The sequence below is a fragment of the Ailuropoda melanoleuca genome, chromosome 10, assembly GCF_002007445.2.
Source record: "Ailuropoda melanoleuca isolate Jingjing chromosome 10, ASM200744v2, whole genome shotgun sequence".
In the NCBI taxonomy this organism is placed as follows: Eukaryota; Metazoa; Chordata; class Mammalia; order Carnivora; family Ursidae; genus Ailuropoda; species Ailuropoda melanoleuca.
The window spans coordinates 107,678,861-107,704,178 of NC_048227.1; the positions used below are offsets into that span (position 1 = coordinate 107,678,861).

At 50.3% G+C, this 25,318-nt stretch overlaps 1 protein-coding gene and 1 pseudogene across 4 annotated transcripts in view; both read right to left on the minus strand.

The window, feature by feature from the left end:
- RPS6KA2 (ribosomal protein S6 kinase A2) overlaps positions 1 to 25,318 on the minus strand; it is a 341,018-nt gene that overhangs the window by 89,254 nt on the left and 226,446 nt on the right. For 3 of the 4 annotated variants that reach the window (XM_019799101.2, XM_011224258.3, XM_002918704.4), the window contains one exon: positions 6,136 to 6,252. In XM_019799101.2, the coding sequence (XP_019654660.1) occupies positions 6,136 to 6,252 (117 nt within the window). Of the gene's footprint in view, positions 1 to 6,135; positions 6,253 to 15,802; positions 15,927 to 25,318 lie in introns of those variants that run through there. The other variant, XM_034669430.1, reaches the window with a different exon arrangement.
- On the minus strand, positions 21,899 to 24,402 carry LOC109489547 (annotated as a pseudogene).

Sequence of the window (25,318 nt, forward strand, 5' to 3'; positions counted from 1 at the left end):
GCACCTGAGCAGCTGAGCACCTGGCCCGCACCGCGCACCTAAGCAGCTGGTCTGCATCGCGCACCTGAGCACCTGAGCAGCTGGCGCGCGCCACGCACCTGGGCACCTGGCCTGCGCCACACACCTGAGCAGCTGGCCCGCGCCACGCACCGCAACAGCAGGACACACTGTGCCACATCTTCCAGAGTTTCGCTGCTTTCCCCATTCAACACTTAAATCTCTTTGAGGACAGGCTGTTTCTCCCTTCCAAGCACCACGGCTTCCTCTGCTCTCAGACACCCTTGAAATCACGATGACTTGACAAATCACTAACGACAAGAGATGCTTCTCCACCATTCCCAGCAAACTGCTTTGGCAAACTGGCTATCTTGCTTCCTACACTTTGCAGGACTGACTTGGAGAGAAGAGCACGTGCTGCCTTCCATGTGGCCCTGCACGGGGACCCGCAGGCTGGAGCCCCACCGTCCGTCCGGTGCTGCCACCACCTGGGGGTCATCCTCTGGGGCTTGGGCTGCTTCTGCCCTGGCAACAGTCCTCTGGCTGCACAAGCAGAGCACAGCAGCCGAGGGAAGAGCCATCAGGGCCCCTGCACTGGGCAGGATGGCAAAGGTCCCCGGGACGAGCCTGCTGTCAGAAGCAGGCATCAGTGAGAAGGCCAAGTGGAAGAAACAGCATTTTATTCCTTCCTGCATCTCCAGCATCTGCAATCACAGCACGGAGGAAAGACAGAAGGGAGGAACCCAGTGACTGGTGAACGGAGGAACCCGGTGACTGGTGAACGGAGGGGCCCAGTGACTGGTGAACGGAGGGGCCCGGTGACAGGCGAATACAACCCAGGGATGCTGGAGTCCGGATTCACTCTGGCTCTTTGCTCTTAGGAGCAGAGGCAAGAAGGGAAATCTGTTTAACAGGAGCTTTCTGCAGGATGAAAGCATTTAGTCTTGCTTTACTTTTCTAGAGAGCAAAAGCCAGATGATCCCTGCATAAGGGCATACAGTTTCTATTTAGGGATGAAGACTAAAATACTACGCAGTGTTAGAACATGAGGCTTTCCCCCCTTGCCATTAGTTTTGCTCTTATAAAGAATCCCTCACAGACAGCCCTGTGTGGACAAATATAATTTGTGTCTGTGGCTCTCTAGTGGCTGATGTGGGAGGTTTCCAGAGTCCTGTCCCATTTGTTGGCACCCCCATCCCCCAGGAGTCCTGGACTTCACTTCGGGGGCCCAGGTGGCCCGCCCCGCTGACCTGGCTCCACACACAAGCTGTGAATTAAGTAGTGAGCGGAGGTGAGAACAGCCGTACGCGTGGCTCCTTCCCCTTCCTCTTACTTCTCTGGCTCGTCGTTACCAGCCGCGCTGCACACCCACCGGCTTCAGTGCGCGTGAACAGCGCTGGCGTGTGGAAGGCTGGGGAGGAGACGCACGGAGCGCTGCGAAGACGGCCATTCCAACAACTGCACCAAACACCATACGTTATTGCACTTGTTTTCCAAAGAATGTTTTTAAAGCAAAATTGAAATTCAAAATGCGAAATTTGGGAATTTGCAAAACCTTTTCTCCTTTCATCTGGAGCCCCGGGTCTCGGGCTAGGCATCTTCAAGGACAGGCTCCGTCCAATTGAGTTGCGGGACAGACGCCTAGAGCCCCAGACGTGTGTCTCCGTCAAGCTCCAAAACACTGTCCCCTCGGTCTGTTCCCAAGCACCTGGAGATGGGGTGGCAGGCGGTGTCCACAGCGAGGTCAGAGGCACCCAATCCCAGGACAGCGCCCACAGCAGCCCGCGCCTGGGCTCTCACTGCAGACGAAGACCACTGGGCGGAGAACGTGCTCCGGAAACAACACCTGGGGCGTGTCTGCGAATTTGCTTGTCTCTGTTCGGAAATCCTAGCTCTTAGAGAAAGAATGATGCCTTCTCCTTTTCTCTGACATTTCTAATTAACGACCAACATTCCATTACCACATAAATGGGCTCCGCCTTATGCTTCAGTAATGGTCTTTACGCTGCGACAGACTGAAGTCTTCATTCCCTGCTTTCAAAAATACCTTACAATCCACATTAAATAGCCATTTTTGTAGGATGCGCAGTTTTGAATACTGGAAATCTGGTGGGGTTCAAGGCGAGTGTGTTTATATGTACATCAGCGGATACACCTCCTTCCCACGTTACCGTACAAAAGTGGAAAAGAAAGCCGAGACAGTCTAGCTTATACGCAGGCCAAAGATAAATTTTGCAAGCAAATTTTCATGGTGTGTAAGAGACCTTCCAGCACATCATTAACATGTTATCAGTTGTGCATTAAATCAACAGGCACGACATTTCATCTTGGCACAAAGTCCTCCAAAGAACGGAGAGATTTGGTGGATGTCCACGTTCCATACAGGAATGACTCTTTTAAAGCTCCAGGCCGCTGTTCTGCTTGCGCCCCAGGGAAGGGTGTACTGTTCTTCTCGCCCGAGATTCCAGAAATCATGCTGGGCTGGCGGAGTGTGCGGATTTCTCCCTGTTACACAGGCATGCGGAGGGACAGGCACTGCGCTGTAAGAACTCTCACGCCATCCTAACTGCAGGGTCCTCGACGTCCTGCCGAACCTGGATGTGGCCCAAGCGAAGGGCTAACCACTTCTCGTTCCCGGGAGGGATCAGCTTCACCCCACTTTGACGGTGACAAAGAAAGAGCACGATTCTGTATGCAGACACAGGAGGGGCAACTGCTGGACAGGATCCAGTCTTCAGTCGTAGAATAATCACGTGGTTTATGCCATCCCCATTGTGTAGAGAAGGAAACTGAGGCTGAGAGAGAGAGAAACTGCACAGCTGAGGCAGAGGGTAAGGAGAGGAGGCCGGCAGTGAGGCCCAGCCTTCCTGACTCCCAAGGGCCAGTCACGTGCCGGCTGCGAAGGGTGCCCCGCTTTCTTCCTTCTTGTTGAGTCTGCACTTTCAGAGAGGCATGGGCTCAAGGTCAAGAGCTGTCCTCACTGCCATGACAAGCAGACCCCCAGGAAAGTCTGAAAGGGCCGCGGTGTGGGGTATTCCCGCGGGCCCATGCTGCTGTGGTTTGCACAGCTGCACGTGACAGAATCGTAACCATGTGCACACGCAGGTGCCAGTGAACACGGGACCCCACAAACGGGGGGCTGCCTGGAGTCTCACTCCCTCGGCCTCAGGGCCAGGGCTCCTGGGTTCAGGAGCCAACCTAGCCATCACTTGCGTCCCCCGACATTCAAGCACTTTCTGCCTTGGGATGGGGGACCTGCAGTGCATGAGACTCACCGAGAGGGAATCAAAGCTCCCACTTACCTTTCCTTTTTTTTTTTCTTAATAATTTTTATTTTGTTATGTTAGTCATCATACAGTACATCCCCAGTTTCTGATGCAATGTTCCATGATTCATTATTTGTGTATAACACCCAGTGCACCATGCAATACGTGCCTTCATTAATACCCATCACCGTCAACTTACCTTTCCATAGGAGCCTTGTCCTAACACTTTCAACAGTTCAAACTGGGAAGGGTCGGCCTTCTCAAAGCCTTCTTTCACATGGTGGCTGATGTCGATCTCCTTGACAGTGCCTTCCTCCTGCAAGAGAGCAACGGCACGGTGAATACATGGAGCAGCAGGTGCCCCGGGCTCACCACACTCCGTCCTACACAGAAGCTACCACACGCTGGGTCATCTAACGGGTTTTGAGGACCGTGGGGAAGGCAGGGAAAAACTCTTCTCTGCCCTCAAGGTCTTCCAGCTGGACTGAGAATGGATTAACGGGAGAAAAAAGTCAAAGTACCATTCCCTATGCACAGAGGCCCAATCACGAAGCTGAGACCAAAGAAATGACCAGAGCAGACAGTTTTTATTCTTTATAGATAAAAGGACAACAAATCTGCCAGGAATTGGCAGGACAAAGAAAGCAGCTTGACTTTGGGAGCTTAAATTAATTAGGCACTCTAGAGGATTTGGGCTGGGGCAGTAAACTGGGGAAAAGTAGCAAAGGGTCCATGTCTGGTGACAGGCAGTCTCCATTCCCTGGTGACGGAGGGTACCCTCCATGGGGGGGNTGGCGTGTGGAAGGCTGGGGAGGAGACGCACGGAGCGCTGCGAAGACGGCCATTCCAACAACTGCACCAAACACCATACGTTATTGCACTTGTTTTCCAAAGAATGTTTTTAAAGCAAAATTGAAATTCAAAATGCGAAATTTGGGAATTTGCAAAACCTTTTCTCCTTTCATCTGGAGCCCCGGGTCTCGGGCTAGGCATCTTCAAGGACAGGCTCCGTCCAATTGAGTTGCGGGACAGACCCCTAGAGCCCCAGACGTGTGTCTCCGTCAAGCTCCAAAACACTGTCCCCTTGGTCTGTTCCCAAGCACCTGGAGATGGGGTGGCAGGCGGTGTCCACAGCGAGGTCAGAGGCACCCAATCCCAGGGCAGCGCCCACAGCAGCCCGCGCCTGGGCTCTCACTGCAGACGAAGACCACTGGGCGGAGAACGTGCTCCGGAAACAACACCTGGGGCGTGTCTGCGAATTTGCTTGTCTCTGTTCGGAAATCCTAGCTCTTAGAGAAAGAATGATGCCTTCTCCTTTTCTCTGACATTTCTAATTAACGACCAACATTCCATTACCACATAAATGGGCTCCGCCTTATGCTTCAGTAACGGTCTTTACTTTACGCTGCGACAGACTGAAGTCTTCATTCCCTGCTTTCAAAACCTTACGATTCACATTAAATAGCCATTTTTGTAGGATGCGCAGTTTTGAATACTGGAAATCTGGTGGGGTTCAAGGCGAGTGTGTTTGTATGTACATCAGCGGATACACCTCCTTCCCACGTTACCGTACAAAAGTGGAAAAGAAAGCCGAGACAGTCTAGCTTATACGCAGGCCAAAGATAAATTTTGCAAGCAAATTTTCATGGTGTGTAAGAGACCTTCCAGCACATCATTAACATGTTATCAGTTGTGCATTAAATCAACAGGCACCACATTTCATCTTGGCACAAAGTCCTCCAAAGAACGGAGAGATTTGGTGGATGTCCACGTTCCATACAGGAATGACTCTTTTAAAGCTCCAGGCCGCTGTTCTGCTTGCGCCCCAGGGAAGGGTGTACTGTTCTTCTCGCCCGAGATTCCAGAAATCATGCTGGGCTGGCGGAGTGTGCGGATTTCTCCCTGTTACACAGGCATGCGGAGGGACAGGCACTGCGCTGTAAGAACTCTCACGCCATCCTAACTGCAGGGTCCTCGACGTCCTGCCGAACCTGGATGTGGCCCAAGCGAAGGGCTAACCACTTCTCGTTCCCGGGAGGGATCAGCTTCACCCCACTTTGACGGTGACAAAGAAAGAGCACGATTNGGCACGATTCTGTGTGCAGACACAGGAGGGGCAACTGCTGGACGGGATCCAGTCTTCAGTCGTAGAATAATCACGTGGTTTATGCCATCCCCATTGTGTAGAGAAGGAAACTGAGGCTGAGAGAGAGAGAAACTGCACAGCTGAGGCAGAGGGTAAGGAGAGGAGGCCGGCAGTGAGGCCCAGCCTTCCTGACTCCCAAGGGCCAGTCACGTGCCGGCTGCGAAGGGTGCCCCGCTTTCTTCCTTCTTGTTGAGTCTGCACTTTCAGAGAGGCATGGGCTCAAGGTCAAGAGCTGTCCTCACTGCCATGACAAGCAGACCCCCAGGAAAGTCTGAAAGGGCCGCGGTGTGGGGTATTCCCGCGGGCCCATGCTGCTGTGGTTTGCACAGCTGCACGTGACAGAATCGTAACCATGTGCACACGCAGGTGCCAGTGAACACGGGACCCCACAAACGGGGGGCTGCCTGGAGTCTCATTCCCTCGGCCTCAGGGCCAGGGCTCCTGGGTTCAGGAGCCAACCTAGCCATCACTTGCGTCCCCCGACATTCAAGCACTTTCTGCCTTGGGATGGGGGACCTGCAGTGCATGAGACTCACCGAGAGGGAATCAAAGCTCCCACTTACCTTTCCTTTTTTTTTTTCTTAATAATTTTTATTTTGTTATGTTAGTCATCATACAGTACATCCCCAGTTTCTGATGCAATGTTCCATGATTCATTATTTGTGTATAACACCCAGTGCACCATGCAATACGTGCCTTCATTAATACCCATCACCGTCAACTTACCTTTCCATAGGAGCCTTGTCCTAACACTTTCAACAGTTCAAACTGGGAAGGGTCGGCCTTCTCAAAGCCTTCTTTCACATGGTGGCTGATGTCGATCTCCTTGACAGTGCCTTCCTCCTGCAAGAGAGCAATGGCACGGTGAATACATGGAGCAGCAGGTGCCCCGGGCTCACCACACTCCGTCCTACACGGAAGCTACCACACGCTGGGTCATCTAACAGGTTTTGAGGACCGTGGGGAAGGCAGGGAAAAACTCTTCTCTGCCCTCAAGGTCTTCCAGCTGAGACCAAAGAAATGACCAGAGCAGACAGTTTTTATTCTTTATAGATAAAAGGACAACAAATCTGCCAGGAATTGGCAGGACAAAGAAAGCTTAGCTTGACTTTGGGAGCTTAAATTAATTAGGCACTCTAGAGGATTTGGGCTGGGGCAGTAAACTGGGGAAAAGTAGCAAAGGGTCCATGTCTGGTGACAGGCAGTCTCCATTCCCTGGTGACGGAGGGTACCCTCCATGGGGGGGGCTGCACTGTGACATGTGTGACATCACAGAGCTTTACATCATCGTCCTTATCTGTGCCTATCTTCTGGAAGCAGGCCAGGGGAGCTGTTATTTGGTTCTTTTCTGCATAGATTTTTACTACTTGGTCTTATGCCAAGGACATGNTTGGTCTTATGTCAAGGACATGTCAGGGGCTTTCCATGAAATCCATTCTGCGTCTAACAGTTTGGGCAGAAGTTGGCATAGGGATGATTATGGAAGCTATGCGGCGGAATGAACCTCTGAGAACCTGTCTTCATGTCTATGGGGTTGTGATGAAAAGGGCCATCTACAGGACCCATACGCGGCCGTGGTTTGTGAAACGCACATGTGTTTCACCTTCACTCCTCCACCTTCTCGAAGGATGTATTCTTTTTAAGGCTATCTTTGCCACAGCTAATGAATGCTGCATTTCACTGGTCTCCCAGAGACTAAATTTCAGAAGAAGCAGTCAGATAAAATTTTTCCGCCAGTCCAAAAGCAAGATTTCCCAGTAGGAAAAAAAAAGCCCTGATTCTTTAAATTAAAACATTGACAGATATCACTACGACTGTTTCATCAGAGAACTTCCCGTCCCCCAAAGATGCCTCTCTGCACTTATAAGCGGGTATGCAATCCACCCAATGCCAGCAATCTGAAATCGGAAAACTGGAAAAGAGACGTGTTTCCTGACACTAGAGGCTAACTGTTGCCGGGTCCCTCCTCTGCTTTTCTGAGACTCCCTTTCAGCCCTCCGTCCATCGGAGCATTTCCCCCTGCTCTATCGTCTTGGCATGGCGCGAGGTGTTGAAAAACAGCAGAATGGGCTGGCTGATAAAAATAGCGACCAGTAATCACAAGCACATTGTGTTCTGGGCACTCAGGACTTCTCATTGTTTCTTTCATTCCTTAAAAATTTGTTTTGAAGTAGAGATTCAGTCTGAGTCAGGCCCCGAGCTACGAGCTACGAGTGTTAGAGACGGGCTTCCACTCTCGGGCCGCTGGAACGCCGCCGCCTCTCCCTGGACGTTAGTCGAAGAGCAGGTATTTTCAAGTGAAGTTATGATAGCAATAATTTACATTACAGGGGACTCTCTGATATGTATGAAAATTTCTGTTTCTCAAAAGTTCGGAATTGCACTATTTTACCTCTGCGTAACCAGGAGTGGACACCTTCTAAAGCAGACCAAGGCCGTAGGCGCTGCAGAGCCTCGCTGCACGTCAGCAGCCCACGCGGCAACGTCTGGCTTCTTCTCTTCCCATGGTTAAGGGAGCACTCCAATTTCACATCTTTGAGGATTATTTTCCAGTTTTGTAAAAACAATGTTTTTCTTTTTTTTTTTAATAAGATTTTGTTTATTCATTTTTGAGAGAGACAGCAAGCGTAAGCAGGGAGAGCAGCAGGCAGAGGGAGAAGCAGGCTCCTCACAGAGCGGGGAGCCTGATGGGGGACTCGATCCCTGGACCCTGGAATCCTGACCTAAGCCGAAGGCAGACGCTTAAATGACCGAGGCACCCCGGAGTCCCAAAACAATGGTTTTTCTATTTGTGAAGAGAAACAACAAATATAGCCAAAATGGATTCTNGAGAAACAACGAATATAGCCAAAATGGATTCTTTCTGATCAGTTTGTTAGGTTTCTAGGAGCTCAGTTAGGAGACGACCAATTAGATTGTCACTGATTTGTGATCACTTCTTGAGTAAGAAATGATCTGGGGGCAAAGGTCACCCAACGGGCATTGTATTTAGATTGCCGTCTGGGGTGGAGGACAGGGTTGAAGACGTTCCCGCTTTACGCCTCAGGCCTCCTGGACCGGCAGACCCTCTAGGCTCAGCAGACCAAGCAGCTTCTGGAAGGAGCCCCTCCGTTTAGCACAGGAAGGGAAAGCGACCGCGAGAACCTCCGTGTCACCGTGTCGTCCTGTTGTCCGCGAAGACGGCCCNTGTCCTGTTGTCCGCGAAGACGGCACTCGGGGGCTACTGCAGACTTCGATTTCCCACTCAGAAAACAAGACCAGGGGCGCCTGGGTGGCACAGCGGTTAAGCGCCTGCCTTCGGCTCAGGGCGTGATCCCGGCGTTATGGGATCGAGCCCCACATCAGGCTCCTCCGCTAGGANGGAGCCCCTCCGTTTAGCACAGGAAGGGAAAGCGACCGCGAGAACCTCCGTGTCACCGTGTCGTCCTGTTGTCCGCGAAGACGGCCCTCGGGGGCTACTGCAGACTTCAATTTCCCACTCAGAAAACAAGACCAAAGCTCGAAACACTTCTCCCAGTCCCCGTGGAAACATAGGGCTCTCCTTTCCCGCTGTTGACTGGTCAACGGAAGGGACGGGAGATGATTTGTCACTTAGGTGAGAACAAAGTGCCCCTTTTCTGTTACTGAAGCACTTTCCAGGCCTGGGCCCACCGAACTGCTCTCCACGTGCTGCACAGCCCTCAGGGAGTCCCCCAGGGCCCCGATTTCCCTCCTGAAATAACCTGCACGTACACTACGAACAAGGTTCCCATCTCCACGACTTCATTTTGGTCAGGGGGACACATTAGCAGTCACAGTGCTGAGGAGAGAGTCAAATTCAACACTGTCTGCGAGCACAGGGTGGGAGAGTGAACACAGTGTCCACGCAGACGGCCGAGGAGCCCGGGGACCACGGGGGCGNAAACATTTCTCCGAGTCCCCGTGGAAACATAGGGCTCTCCTTTCCCGCTGTTGACTGGTCAACGGAAGAAAGGGACGGGAGATGATTAATGATTTGTCACTTAGGTGAGAACAAAGTGCCCCTTTTCTGTTACTGAAGCACTTTCCAGGCCTGGGCCCACCAACCGCTCTCCACGTGCTGCACAGCCCTCAGGGAGTCCCCCAGGGCCCCGATTTCCCTCCTGAAATAACCTGCACGNCGTCCTGTTGTCCGCGAAGACGGCCCTCGGGGGCTACTGCAGACTTCAATTTCCCACTCAGAAAACAAGACCAAAGCTCGAAACACTTCTCCCAGTCCCCGTGGAAACATAGGGCTCTCCTTTCCCGCTGTTGACTGGTCAACGGAAGGGACGGGAGATGATTTGTCACTTAGGTGAGAACAAAGTGCCTCTATTCTGTTACTGAAGCACTTTCCAGGCCTGGGCCCACCGAACTGCTCTCCACGTGCTGCACAGCCCTCAGGGAGTCCCCCAGGGCCCCGATTTCCCTCCTGAAATAACCTGCACGTACACTACGAACAAGGTTCCCATCTCCACGACTTCATTTTGGTCAGGGGGACACATTAGCAGTCACAGTGCTGAGGAGAGAGTCAAATTCAACACTGTCTGCGAGCACAGGGTGGGAGAGTGAACACAGTGTCCACGCAGACGGCCGAGGAGCCCGGGGACCACGGGGGCGCAGACTCTTAGCTTGGCCCGCTGGTCTCTTCCCCATCACACTTCACAGCATGTGTGATTCATGAAGATTCCAGATCGTTCCTCGTCTTCAGCCGCTCTTTGCGGCGAGCCAGAGGCCCACAGTGGCAGTAAATGAGGTCACTCAACCCACTGGGATACTGTCAGGTGGTATTCTCAGTGGGACCCCACCATGCCCAGACCCTGGGCAATCCCACTGTGTCCCCACCCCTGGCGTGCCAGCCGGTGAAGCCGGCTCCCTGCCCTGCTAAGGACACCGGGCCAGCCTCCGAGCTGCCTTCTCCTCCCTGTCCACTGCACCCCCGTCCACTTCAGTAGTTTACCTTCTTCACGTTTCAAACCAAAGACTGACAAACAAATCTCTCAGAACATTTCCAGTGTTGTGTATTCTTGCTGTCCAAGAATTTAGAGCAAACATACTCAAAGCACACAGCTAGTTTCACCTCTGAGAACGGCACCAGAGGCCTCAGGACTTCTTGCTTGACCACATTGCGAGGCAGCTGATTTCTCACATGAAATCAGTAAGGTCTTTAAGAACAAAGAATCTCAGTTATCCCTACGGAACCAGAAGTGTCACATTTTAGATTTCAGAGTTTTGCATTTGTAGTGACATTTTGGCTTCAATTTGCCTGAGGACACTTTGTTTTTCTCTTTCCCAAGAACTTGAAAGAAAGAGGGGAGGGGAGGGGAGGTCATCCTACGCGGACCACAAGCCCACCCGCCCCCCAGGAAAACACACAATGCAGGCAGGGAGGGGAACATGCCCGGGCATGTCTGCTCTGTTTCCAGATGGAACGTCCTATTTTCTGAGTGATCATTGCTCTAAAGGGCAACTAGCAGCATAAGATCACCCACGTCTCATTTTGAAATAAATGCCTTTTCTTTGTCATCAGGCAGGCCATTTTATCTAGAACTCTATGGATTTTAATGTGATTCCTTTAAGAAAATAAACTCTGTCCCTAAATGCTCTACGTATGGCACTAAACATTTGGTTTCTAGTGTGATTCCTGTGAATGGGTATTTTTTTTTTTTAAATAACTTGAGAAATTTGGTGGGGAGAAAGTGGTACTATGGTCAGGTGCTTGCTTCACAAGCAAGAGGGTTTCAAAATGTTCTAATGTGAGAGATAAAAGCTAGAGAAATAAATTGTTTAAATGACATCAATATGTGACAAGATAATTTGTGACAATGAATTTTTTAAATCCCTGTTGAATTGTGTTTGAACTTCTGACGGATCACAGAGCTTGCTGGGCAGGTATCCCAGCGTGGTTGTGAGAGGCTGGTGGGCTGCAGCCGGTGGGAGGGCGGGTGCCTCTCCTCCCTGCACCAAGGTCACTTCCTTAGAACGTCCTCTATTCTGAAGCATCTGCTCTTCACGTCATTTTTAAAGGGAGAATATTTATGAAAAGCACGTGCAAATTAAAAGTTGTGAAATATTAATGATAAAGACACAGAAAATAAAAATTGGGCAAGTGTTAGCTTCACCCCCAGACAGGGAGAGTTCATTTTAGAAATCACCAATTCACAGGTGGGATATCAACTCCCACGAAGGGTACAGAATGGATTATTAAACAGGTGGTTTATGAAAGTGTAGGAAAGAACAGGGGAGGGACCTAGCCTCTGAGTCACTAGGAGCGAGTCCATCAGAACCACTGGGGGAGCTAGGACCTAGTCACATGTGCGGAGCCCAGCGGAGCAAGGCCTGGCCTCTGCGAAGGATGGGGTCCTAGCGGAACACAGAACTGGGCCTTGCTTAGCTTCCCTGCTCACGCCGGCACCCCTCACCTCCTTCTGTGCTTCCCACCGGCTTTTGGGGATGCTCTTCTCCGTGAAAATAAACCTTCCTTGTCCCCCCACCCCCACCCCCAGGCTACCCCAGGTGCGGACACAACTCTGAAGGGGTTTTCCAAACTCAGGGTCTCCGGTCTCTCCTCTACCCACTGGCATCCGGCTTCCACCATCTGGCACCGGGTCATGACAGTGCTAAGCCCAGGAGCCAGATCCCAGTTCTACCTCTGCTCTGTCCTCCTCGGGACGTTTTCCTCACTGGCATCCAGGACCTGCTCCCTGGGACCCCCCTACCTCCCTATTCGTCTGTCTCCTTTCCTTCTTCCTTATCTCCCTGCGTCCCAGCATCCTGCCTGCCCACCTCAGTCCCTGGCCTTCCCTGTGATCGCTCCGTGGACCTCAGCTCGTCCTGGGGCTTTATGCCAACCTCCAGATGGGACCTCTCCCCGGGACTCCGACTGTGGCGGCCCATCAGCCGAATGTGCGCGAGACCCATCTGAGGGGCACAGGGTCCCACGTCCTCCTCTCGGCTTTCCTTCATGCGGGGGGGGGGGGGGACNGGGGGGGGGTACGAGGTCCCCTGGGACTTGTCACCAGCACTCTGCCCTGTGAGGCCATGAGGTCACCGCAAGTTCAGCAGCTTTGTCAGCTGCCATCAAGGACACTGTCCTCTCATTCTGGGTTCTCCCTCTAACACAGGTTTTGGCCTCTGAATATTTGCTACTAACTTCCCAACTCACTAACGTACTTACATATTTTAAGAAAGAGAGTGTATCCAGTACTAATAACTGTTCTTAGCAAGAGAGCTCTCCACTCACAGTCTAGGCTGTTGCTGGAAACAGAAGTTCAGGAATGCTTTCGAGGAGGAGAGAAGAGCTCCCCCAGCTTTCTGTGCTTCTGCCAGAAGGTGCAGATCAGAGGGGATGCCCTAAACAGCCCTGGGGGTGGGGTGGGAAGTGGGGGAGCACCCCCCCAGGAGCTCCTGCACCGTCTGTCTTTGTGGTCAATAAAGCTTGCTGAACCGATGCAGACATGCAGCTCACTGCAAAACCCCCAGGGCAGGTGGTTTTGTACACGGTGCCAATGTGACATGAGCATGACCAGAACCACAAACTCTAGGAACCAGAAGGGCCCCCTCCTTTCGGACGGTCAGGCAGCTCCTTCAGCGGATCAGGGGCCTGGAGCTGGTTCCATGCGCGCATCCTGGACCCACCCTGCAGGCAGCCCCGCACTCCCCCGACCAGGCCTGGGCCATGTGTGAGCATCCCAGCACGCGCCTCGGGCAGCGTGTCTGCTCTTGCTGGTGCCTGGGGACAGGGCCCGCTGCATTTGTCCCATCCGTTGGTGTCCACAGAAAGTTCACTCTCCATCTCTCAGGGGCTAAAAATAATCTGAGCCACTTAGGATAGGGCACCCCTCCCCGCAAGAGCAGGAATCAAGCTGATCCTATGGCAGTTGCTGGAATCCGGACAGAACAAGGACGGCTTTATTTAGGAAGAAATCTACAACCGTGCGGGAAGGAGGCGAGCAGGAAGGCCGAGGGCCGGTAAGAGAAAGGAAAATGCTGGTGAAATGTTGAGACAACAGTAGAAGCTCTGAAATTTCAGGAGTGGGACAGATGACACCTGAGTAGGGAAAAAGGTGCTCAGCTGCCCGAGGCCAGGCTTTCCACCCTGGTCGTTTCCAGGGCGGGAGTGCAGGTGTATTTAACTCGCTGCTCCCGCAGGATTCCCAGCGGGCTGGGCGTCTGTGCTGACACACACAGTCCCTGGCTCGCTCTCATCCTGGAATGCTGCGTTTCCTTCTTCTCAAAGAAGAGCATCAGCACGGAGGAGCGGTTACCATGGTAGCTCACACCCAGGGACACTGGGCCAGGACGGGGCATCTGCACGGGGCGTCAGGGCAGCACAAAGTGAAGGACACAGAGGAAGCCTGGGAGACCAGCAGAGCCAAACCCCGTTCCCTTCCATCCCAAATCCTGCCTTCGACCACCTCTACTCCTGTCAGTTCTGGTTGTCAAGGCAAGATGGATGCTGCCTTCTGTGTTGAAGTGCAAGCTCCAGCCCCTCACCTGTCCCTCTTTCTTCCCCCATCACCTGCTGTCCCCTCCAATCACTTTCCCTCCCATCCTCCAAGAGGCTCTTGTCCGCGGCACTTGTATAAATCACAGTGCACGCAACTCGGACTCCCCGAGGGCTGTGACTGTAAGACAGACCCCGGAGTGTCAGTTCTGCAGGGCCTCCCTCACCCAGGGGAGGGCTGCGGGGCCTGAGGGCCACGGCGTCCCACTGGCAGGCAGGCTGCGGCTCCCCAGCCTCCCGGAGGGCTCCCCACAGCCCCCTGGGGAAGCAGCATCTGTGAGGCCAGGGGCGGGGGCTCTGGTGGCCGACCAGCTCTACACATGGCTCCTTGGCCCTTCCCACCTCGTCTCGAAAGTTGCCTTCGGTGATGTGCTTTCTAACGAGTCATCTCTAATGCGAGACGAGAATGTCCCTACCTGTGGATGTGCATTTATTCAGATGGACCGAGGAGTCTCCAAAGAGCCTCAGACCTGGGTGTGGACGGAAAACCTAAGCCTTAGGTCCTGCCACAGAGAGGAAACGTTTCCTCAAGGAACAGACGGCTTTCTGTGGCGTTGGCGTGAGCTCTGGGACGGCAGGAGGTGCATACAAAGGGCCTGAGGACCTTATTCCTCAGCACGACTTTAAAAAGAGCGCCAAGTAAAGACCCACAGAGGGGATGGACACCACCAGGTGCTCGCCGAAGAGACAGATGCCACCACGCTGTTTCTCTTCCTCCTCCTCAGAACCTTTTTACTTTGGGTTTGGGATGGGTAGTATGAGAGAGGATGTACTGAGAGGTCAGAAAAACAGAGGCTTTAAAATCCCAAATGAAAAACCTACATGGTGATAATCCCCAGGATCAGTAAAATTAAGGAGCTGCGGTCATACCCCAGTGAGATCTAGAGGGACGCGCGTCACACTTTCTCCAGCAAATGGAAACTTTCATTTATCTGAATATTACCTTCTCCAAGACTCAGAAATTTATATATTTCTTTTTTATTTTTTAAAGTTTATTTATTTATTTTCTTTGGTAATCTTTACACCAAACGTGGGGCTCGAACTCATGACGCCAGGATCAAGTTGCATGCTCTTCTGACAGAGCCAGCCAGGCACCCCAATTATTTATGTATTTCTGACTTGATATCCTAGTTTTATTTTCTCCCCAAAATGAACATTTTGTAAATGCTTGATCAACACCTCTATCAGAAAAAGTTGTCAAAAACTGATGTTCCTGGGGCACCTGGCTGGCTCAGTCGGTTATGCGTCTGACTCCTGAGTTCGGCTCAGGTCACGATCTCAGGGTCTCAGACGGAGCGCACAGTCAGGGTCAGGCTCTGTGCTCAGCGGGGAGTCTGCTTGAGGTTCTCTCTCCTGCTGCCCCTCCCCCATGCTTGCAAGCTTGCTCTCTCTAAAATAAATAAATCTTTAAAAACAAACAAAAACAAAAACTTGATGTTCCTGAAGGAGCAGAATAAGGAAATGCTGAATCAGCCAGTGGTTGGCAACTCAGTACCCACAGGCCTCTCTCGCTCACATGAGGCTATTTTCTGTTTCGAGTCCTCTGTAACTACAGTCTGTAAACAGCCCTGGGTCCCCCGCTTACACCTGGGCACGAACATTAACCCAGGATGTGCTGAGCCACCTGGATGGACAGCTTCGTGTCCGACGGATCATGGCCCGCTCTCTTTCCTTCTCTAGTAAAAGGGGACAGTCCCCTGGCCGGACTACGCCGTTAGAGGCAGAAGACAAATCTACGAGTGTCATTACGGGGGTTTCACTTACTTTTCTCATCAAAAGAAAATTTGAGCTGTGGAACCACGGCTCTCCAGCACCATCCCTAAGAACTTACATTCGGGGCTACTGGTCAGAGGGTAGGTTCGAATCTTCCAAAGGGCAAAGAATATTCACCAACACAGCGTGAACAGCCGACACCTGCATGGGTTGTTTGTGTCTTTCTTGCTGGCTGCCGAAGACCATCACTAGAGATTCGTCCTTGGGAACATTTAAGTCGAAGGCACGAACGGTAACGCATGTCGAGTCTGGCACTCACGGGCAAGCCAGACCTAAAAGGTGAGTCAAGGGCTCGAGCTGCTGGGCAGAAACCACGGGCGGTATTAATTCAATAGCTTAGACGTCCATCGAAAGACATGAGGCTCAGGGCCACAGCACCTTCTCCCGCAGAGTGAGCAGAGGAAGGAGGGAGCACAGCGACAGGCTGATGGGGTGTCTCCAAGCAAACCTGTGTAGAGAGAGCCACTTTGGTTTCCATAAAGACAAGGTGGCTTACGGAACAGATTTTTTAATGGTCCAACAAATGCGCGGCAACAGTTATTAAGATTGATTGCTCGGATTGGAAAAGCCTTATCCTGGAATGTCGACATTCCCAGCCCTTCCTCGGAAAGTAGCCGGGCAGAGTACCCTCCCTGCAGGAGGCCAGCACTGGCTGTTTGCTCAGCCTCACGTCTGTAATCTGCACGAGGGCAGGCAAAGCAGAATCTGTCCGGTGAAGATAAGGATGGATTATTCAAATTGATAACATTATTCACATTCAGATTGGAATAATTTGCAAAAGGATCTTAAGAGGCCACTTGCTTGGGGAGAATAACGGCAGCACCATTTACCACGTGGGCAAGGACACGGGATGAGGTCATGTTTTGGGGAAAACAATAATCATGCCCATAAAGAATTTTATATTGTGATAGAAAGTAATCAGCTACAATGCAAGAAATGATCTAAAGAGCCACTAAATCCTGTTTTAAAAGAGAAAGAAATGTGAACAGAAAAGAAAATTCCATGAATAGAAAAGCACTGGTCTTATGCACAGACTCCTTTTATTCTATGCACAAATTCCATGGTCTATCCAAATGCACATGCATTCATATCTTCTGACCCAGGAATCTCAGTTTTCAGACTTTGTAAATAAAATTTGAATATAGAAAGCTGTTTGTTACAATGTTTTTTTAATACATAAGAAAAAGAAATGGGAAACAATTTAAATGTCCAGCAAACTCAGAAGAATTCAGTAAATGATGATACATCTCCTGCATGGAATTGTACACAGACATTAAAAGCGATTGTGCTATTTACAATTGCTCCCAGAACAATGGAATACTTAGGTAAGACCTAACAAAAGGCATACAGTCTTGGTGTGCTGAACACTGCAGAAAGCTACGGAAAGAAATCAAAGAAGAGCTAAGTAAATGGAGAGAGATGCTGTGTTCACAGATCAGAAGGCTCAACACAGTGAAGAGTTTAATTCTCCAAAAATTGATCTGCAGGTATAATGCAATTCTTATCAGAATCTAAGCAAGGCTTTTTGTAGGTATAGACAAGCTCATTCTAAAATGGAAATGCAAATGCCAAAAACCAGAAATAGCTAAAAACAATTTTGAGAAAGAATAACCAAATGGGAGGAATCCCTGAAGCCATGTGATGACTTACAAGGTAGCTTAAGTAATTAAGGGAGTGTGGTACTGGGGGAGAGGCAGACGCGGGGGCCGACAGAACAGAAAAGGGAACCCTGGAATAGACGCATCCAGTTATACCCAACTGCTCTCGGACAGCGATGAGAAGTTAATTTGATGGAGGAAAGAGAGTCTTTTCAGCAAATAGTGCTAGAGCAGTGGGTGTCCACGGGAAAAACAAGAAAACAAGCAATGTGACCTAACTCCCATAACTTATAGAATAATTAACTGGAAATGGATCAGAGATATAAACATAAACCATAAAATTATGAAATGTTTAATAGAAAAACTTTAGGACCTACAGCTAGGGGAAAAATTTTTAGACATGACACCAAAAGCATGATCCCTAAAAGGGAAAACGATAAATTGAACTTGCTCTCAACAAGTCTGTGAAGAAGATGAATAGAGATGCTAGAGGCTGGGAGAAAACATTTGCAAAGAGCTCATCCAACAAAGGTCTGTGTCCACAACATAAGGAATTCTCAAAACTCAACAGTAAAATAAAACAAACAGTCCGATTAAAAAATGGACAAAAGAGATAAACAGTCGCTTCACAAAAGAAGATATACGGATGGCAAAGAGCCATGTGAAAATATATTCAACATCTTCAGCCATCAGAAAAATGTAAAACCGCAGTAAGCTATCGCTACCTACCTATCAATGACTAAAATAAAATACAAAAGAGTGATAACATCAAATGCTGGCAAGGGTGCAGAGAAACTGGATCTCTCACACACAGCCGGAGGGATGTAATCGGTACGGCCACTGGAAAACAGTCTGCGTGTTTCTTACAACATGCGACCTGCCCACTTACTGTACAAGCCAACAAGTCCATCGTCCGACAGTAATCCCAGAGGAATGAAGACTCTGTTCATACAGAAATCTTTATTTGTAACACCCAGGCTGGGAACAACCCAGATGTCCTTTGAGGGGTAAATGGTTAAGCAAGCCAAGATTGATCCGCTCACAGCAATGAAACAGCACAAGCTTTCGATACACAACATCTCGAATGAATCCCCAGAGAATGATGCTGAGTAAATAAAGCCAGTCTCCAAGATTGTATTTATAGGGTTTCATTTGTATGTCATTCTTGACATGACAAAATTATAGAGAAAAAGAACATGTAAGTGGTTGCCGGAGGTAGGGGATGGTGTATGTGTGTCCATAAAAGAGGGATCTCTGTGGAGATGAGAAAATTCTGTCTCTTGATTGGGGGGGCAGTTACACGAAATTACATATGTGATGAAACTGGATAGAACTACACACAGACAGACACGTAACTGGTGACTTCTGAATGAAGTATGTTGATGGCACCAAATGCCAAATTCCTAGTGTTAATATTGCAGTATTGTTTACAACATATTACCAGAAGGGGAGATCGTAACTTCCTGTGACTCTATAATTATTTCAAAATAAAAAAAAAATTTTAAGTGATTTTGAAGTCCATTTGGCAGTGCTGAAAGAGTCTTATTATAAGATTGTAAGTTAAAGGAGACAGTCTATAAATTTTATGTACACGATGGTTACCATGATATTTAAAAGATGTGTAGGAAAAATATTTATGGGAAATAATTTGAGATATTAATGGTAGCAGTATTGGAGGACTATAAATGATTAATTTTCTTCCCATTGCTTTCTAAATTTCGTTATAAAGAAATATAAAATGATCAAGAAGACTCACGCTTCTATATAAGGAAATTTTAAAAAAGTAAAGTCACCTTACTCACCGTTTATGTGAGATTCCCGTGTTCACTCACCACTCTCCTATCCAGCAACACTGAAACACTATGGGACGTTCAGGCAAAATTAACTGTGAGCCAATTAAGCAAATAAAATCTCATTGCAAGAACACAAAAAGACGGAAGCCAGCATTAAATACTTTGGATACCGTTTCTGGATGCAAAGAATAAACTTGCCATTTGGTGTAAAAGGAAGGCTCAATATTTTTAAAGCTATTAAAATTTTTATACTCAAAATGCAGGATTCATCTTGTGGATTCACACAAAATTTCCAATCAGGGTGCAGATGGTAGACACAAACGTGCACAACGCAGAGACCAACACGCACTCCCAGCCTGGCAGGGGACCCGCGAGTTAACGGATTATTTTCCTGTGATGCCAGGTATTTGGGGGTGGGTGGTATGAACTTACTGGAAACCAACAAACAAAAAGCTGGTTTAAAAGGGAGATTAGAGATGAATGTGTGCTCTCACTAATGACACAACCAAGCAGAGTGACCAATTTCTCCTAAATAGGTTTGTAGCTATAAATACGAAGAGTTTACATTCTTTTCCTGAAGAGTCATGAGTAGAAATCCAAGCAAAATCAAGCATGGCTGGTTCTGCCGTGTGTGTGTGTGTGGGGGGGGATTAGCAATCCCTGCCTCTCCGAGGGATGGTTCACGTGAGTGGCCTTCCCCCAGACAAGGCCCACGTGGGATTCGGTACTTGGGGCAATGGAGGAGAACCTCTGGTCCTGGCTATTTTTCCAGTTTCCTGCCAGAAGTAGACCATCCCACATCCCCTTAGAGAAGACTGCCGATTTGGTTATCAGAGTTTCGGACACGGTTCACGGAGCGGGTCTGCTGCAGACACTGTATTTTCCTACCCATTGATTCTTACAAACGGAGTCCAGACAAAAAACGATCATGAACTTCATAAAAGTTTAACAGTTTCAGCAGCAAGGTACAGATTACTGTTTACCAGTTACCAAAACCGCTGAAAAGACAGAACTTTTGGACAAAAACCTCATTCAAAGAGCTAGCTGAATAACCATCTCTCTTCTGGTTTTTAAGCCATCCTAGTTGACATTTTCAAAGATTACGAAGCATTCTGCTAAAAAAACAAAGCAGATAGAGCTTAAAGTTTTCAAGTGCCCCATGGCACATACCCCACAGCCCCCCATCCCGAGCCTGGAGCTGGGAGAACCTGCCCAAGACCATGAAATCAAAGGGCATTAAGCTACCTTGAAATCTACACAGGCCTTAGTTTTTGCCAATATGAGCCATAAATGACAGATTCCCAATGGTCATGAGCACAGATGAAGTATTGTGATCGAGGCGACAAAACGGAGTCGGTGTGCACAGCACGCCCTTCTCGACTGTCTCCGACACAGCCGCTCACTGCCATCATCACACACCACCAAGGACTGAGACTCGCAAGATCCATCGTAGGGCCCACCGAGCAATCTGGGCAGTGAAAAGTTCACCCCCCAATAGGCAGACTTCACCTGCCTGAAGTTCCTGATTACCCAGTGAAAGCAGCTCAGGGATGCGGAGAAGGCCCCTCGAGAAACTGGAGGTTACGTGCAGGGAGGGCAGGTTTTCAGCTGACCCCTTCATCAGCCTGGCGCCTCTGTGCAGACGCCTGACTTGTCCTCAGCGCTGCCCTCCGACCCAGCCACGTGTATGGCACACTGTGTGTACTCAATAAATGTTTGTAGGGGAATCAGCGAATACCTTCCGGGCGGTTTCAAAACGCACAGCAAACCCCCTCCTGTTTGGCATTCCGCAGGATGCCCTGCTCTGAGCGTTAGTCCGCACAACCCCACGTGCAGCATGACCACGCCAACCTACTTACAGCGTCAGACAGCGTCAGTTCCGAGGTCCGGAACTTTCCACACACGTGGAGTCATCACTTATGTTATACAGAATTTCTAAATTCAAAGCAATCATAAAAGTTTTTAAAAGCCTAGCCTAGCTTGGCTTCACCAAAATGCTTCACCACAGTCAACAATTCTGNTGGGCGGTTTCAAAACGCACAGCAAACCCCCTCCTGTTTGGCATTCCGCAGGATGCCCTGCTCCGAGCGTTAGTCCGCACAACCCCACGTGCAGCATGACCACGCCAACCTACTTACAGCGTCAGACACGGACTCCGGAACTTTCCACACACGTGGAGTCATCACTTATGTTATACAGAATTTCTAAATTCAAAGAAATCATAAAAGTTTTTAAAAGCCTAGCCTAGCTTGGCTTCACCAAAATGCTTCACCACAGTCAACAATTCTGGACGGTATCTTGTTGTCTTTCTAGATCACACACTTTGTCCGTCCCAGACCTAATGGGTGGTGGAGAAAATCCTAAAACTCTTTGACGTCCTGGTAGTTGTATGCCAAAAAGGGAACTGTTCACCCCAGAAAAATGAGATGAAAGCTTGCTCAGAAAACCCCATCAGTGGAGGTGTAAGCGTTTTGTCACCTCCGGAGCACAGAGAAAAGCAGGTCTTCATTCGGTGCTCTAGCACAAAATCCCGGCGTCTCGGCTGTGGCCGCAGCCGGAGGTGCTTCGGCAGCTCTGTCTGTCCATTCCGAGGTCAAACTAGGACGGGATCCACCAGGCTCCACGAACTGTCTACAGTCTAAATGGTCCCATCGGCAGAGGGGCCCACTAATACAATCCCGCAGAATTCACACTCTCCCCGCAGAACAAATCAATGAAAGCTCAAAAAAAATGGGACACCTGGGGGGCTCAGTCGGTGAAGCATCTGCCTTTGGCTCAGGTCATGATCTTGGGGTCCTGGGATCGAGGCCCATGTTGGGCTCCCTGCTCAGAGGGAAGCCTGTTCCTCCCTCTCCCTCTGCTGCTCCCCCTGCTTGTGTTCCCTCTCTCTCTGTCTCTGTCGAATAAATGAATGAAATCTTTAAAAAAATAAAGTTATGCCAGTTGAACTCATATGCCACAGGTATCAACTATCTTGGTCACTGACTCATGTTTATTCACATTCCTTTTATTTTTGGTTAAACTCCTTGATCCAAGGCAAAGCTCAGAAGGAACAGGGTTCGTTAGAGCAGAATGGCCACCTCTGGCGGTGCTTGTGAGCCGCAAGGTCCCGGGTACGGGGACCCCTGTGCTACCGCAGGTCCCCTCCCGGGAACAGTCTGTCTGTCTCTCCTGTGCCCCACCCGCCCCAACTGTCATACCGTCACCCGCCCGGCTCATCTCACTGCTGCCGCCACTAGCACTGAGCCAAACTGCACTGCATTGAATGGACTTGGCCAACTTCTGCAGCAATTATATTTTCAAAAAGAAAACCAGTACACTTTCATCTGTGCTTGAATGTTTCCAAATTGCTCTTCTTTCCCAGAATGACAGCTTTGGAACATTAGCGCAAATCCCACTGAGATTTGCATGTATTCTTGGCTCTCACTCAGAACTGCGCTCCACTGAAAAATACACAGGTCAGGTCAAAGTCGCTGTGGGAACCAAGGGTGTGGGTCTCAGGCCGCGCTCTCGCCAGATGACTGCCCCGAAGCAGGGGCTGAAATTGCACCAAAGCCGGTGCGTGTGCGGCACGGAGGGACCGTCCCCGGAGCTGCCGTCACTGGGGCAACTGATACAGTTCTCAGTTCGGCTTTCGGCCACTCCTCCCCACAGACTGACATGTGTTTCTTATTACCCTTCAAACCTCCCAAATAATGGTTACCCGGGAAATTATGACTGGCCCTTTCTCCAAGTAAGAGCAATGCAACTTTTCACGAGTTTGCGCAAATTTTAACTCTGTCTCAAGCCCTGTGACTACCGTTTTCCCAGACAGCAAGGCAGCTTTGCAAAGCAGGGTGTGATACGCAGCTTCCCGTGTCTCCTTTGCTTGTGAGCATGGACACACAGCAATGAGCAATGCGGCCGGGAGCTGCCAACGGATTAAAAATCCCCCAGGGCTCTGCTTCATCGCCCTGGAGGTGCACCCCATTTCAGGAAGGTGGACAGAGTGGTCAGAGACAACGAGCTGGGACTGAGTCACGGCTTCCTCTGACGCGGAGTCGTAGAGGCAGGCACGCCGGCGACAGTGAGGACCCGGTCTCCTTCGCGGCAGTCCTCAAGGGTCACACGCTGCCCCATGGGACAGGACAGCAAGCAAGCCAGCCAACAGGTGTGAGCTTCCATCAGGGCAAAGCTGACCTAGGATGGAATTCTGACATCCAGCCAAGGAGAATCCTGCACCACGACCCCCTGGCAACTGCACCGCAAGTCTTCACTCACACACACACACACACACACACACACACACACACACACACGTGTGGCAGGTGTGCTCAGGGCCCACCGAATGAAGAACAGTCCGGGTCTTACAAAGATACACTTGTAACATACTGAACCTGATTCTGAGATGAGTTGAGGGAATTCTTGTTTCTAGAATTTTCCCCAGCATAGCTAAAACACCGTGTGAGTGAGAGCGGAACACGCCTGCTCCGTAAACACCATGCGAAACTACTGACTTCTGGAGCACTTTGGGCTCAGATACACTACCCTGGCTTGACCCAGGAACATTCCGTCTGAGCAACGGTGCCTTCTTCGTGCGTAAACAGCAGGCCTTACGGTGGGAGAAGGGCGAGGTCCTGGTGAGGTGGGATGGCCGTGCCTCTGCGGCTCCCTCAGCTCACAGGGAGCAGGACCGGAGGACCTGTGGCTCACCCCGCAAAGCGCTGGCACCTACAGGCGGCCTCCATCTGTCCCGTCCGCTGTGTCACACGAGGCACTTGCCGTCTGCCCTACACATTCCCTTTTTTGTTTCTATCCCATCTCTGGTTTTATTTTATTTTATCTTTTAGGTGAATCAATTATTTATTCACAGACAAGGCCTACAGATTTATTTCTGCTTGGCCCCCCCCATGGCGCGGCCACGGCGGCCTGTGGTCTTGGTGTGCTGGCCTCAGACACGTCATCCCCAGAAGCAGTGAGGCCCTCTGCGCCCCAATCTTCTTCCGTCGCTCCAGCTCTTCACGGGGTTTGTTGTGAAAGCCCGCCGGCCGCGACCTGGCTGTGTTTTCCATCCTTCACGTCCTTTGTCTGTTCAAAAACCAGTGTGGGATCGTGGGGTGGTGTGGACTCCACACACGGGAGGCGAGTCCCACCTCAGTCTCAGCGTGCCTGCCTTCCTCAACGCCACACGAGCGTAAGGGCGCCCCATGCCCTGAACCGCAGTGACGGCAAAGGCTACTCTCCACTGCCCATCAGTACTGGTGCTGAGTACTCGCACAATGTGCCAGAACTTCTCCTCTCCAGAGACAAGGCGGCGGCCCCAGCAGCGGCATGGAGGCCTCCAATATTAAAGAGCTTCCGAAGGAAATGAACGCAAGAGCCAACAAATTGTGAGGTGACTATTTTCCTTTTCCAGTGTCTACCCCACCTCTATTCTTCGATATGAAGTGTTTTGAATCCTTCCTTTCTATTGTAGGAGTTCCCATTCTGACACTATAAAACGGGACATTTTTCTGATGTACAAACGACAGACTAGATAGATGGAAACGAGGCTCTGGAACTGTCCTCTTAGGAACGTTTTGCATGTTCTCAAGGCGGTCACCAGAGCGTCCCTTCGCCGTGCCCGAGGACGGCCTTTCCTCCCCATTCAGATGCCACCTTCCTCAGTGGCCCTGAGTGGCCAGCTCTTGTCTCGACAAACCTAAGTGACAAGAACAAGGCGGAGCTGTTGGGACACGCGATCCCCTCTCATATCCGCGCGTGTGGAGCGCAAAGACGTTTTCAAAGGTGATCATTTTAATGAGTTATCAGGAGGCTTCTATTGAACCACCCCTTAAAAGGTTACAGTAGGGAACAAAGCGAACAACCAAGGCTTCTGGATGGAGTGGGAGAGGGCAGCTTTTGGAATAATTCGCCCTTTTGCGGGCTGACTCCTGCCTGAGGTTCCTGTGAGCCGAGCACAACCTCCTTAGCCATCAGGACTTCAATATTAGGGGTTTTAAGAATGAGGAAACGCCTCCTGGGTAACCATGGAATCGATTTTCTTCCTCTCCGAGGCTCCTGAAGTCAAGCCCAACGTTAGGAAGGCAACAGGAGACGTGGTGTGGTGCAATCATCTCAGTAAAAAGCCACACTGGGCGCTCGCTCCACAGCACAACCAGCTCAACAACGGTGGTGTGCTTAAGAGAAGCCGCTTTCTGATTGCTGTTGCAAGGACTTCTAGTACTATGTTGAATAATAGTGGCGAGAGTGGGCATCCTTGT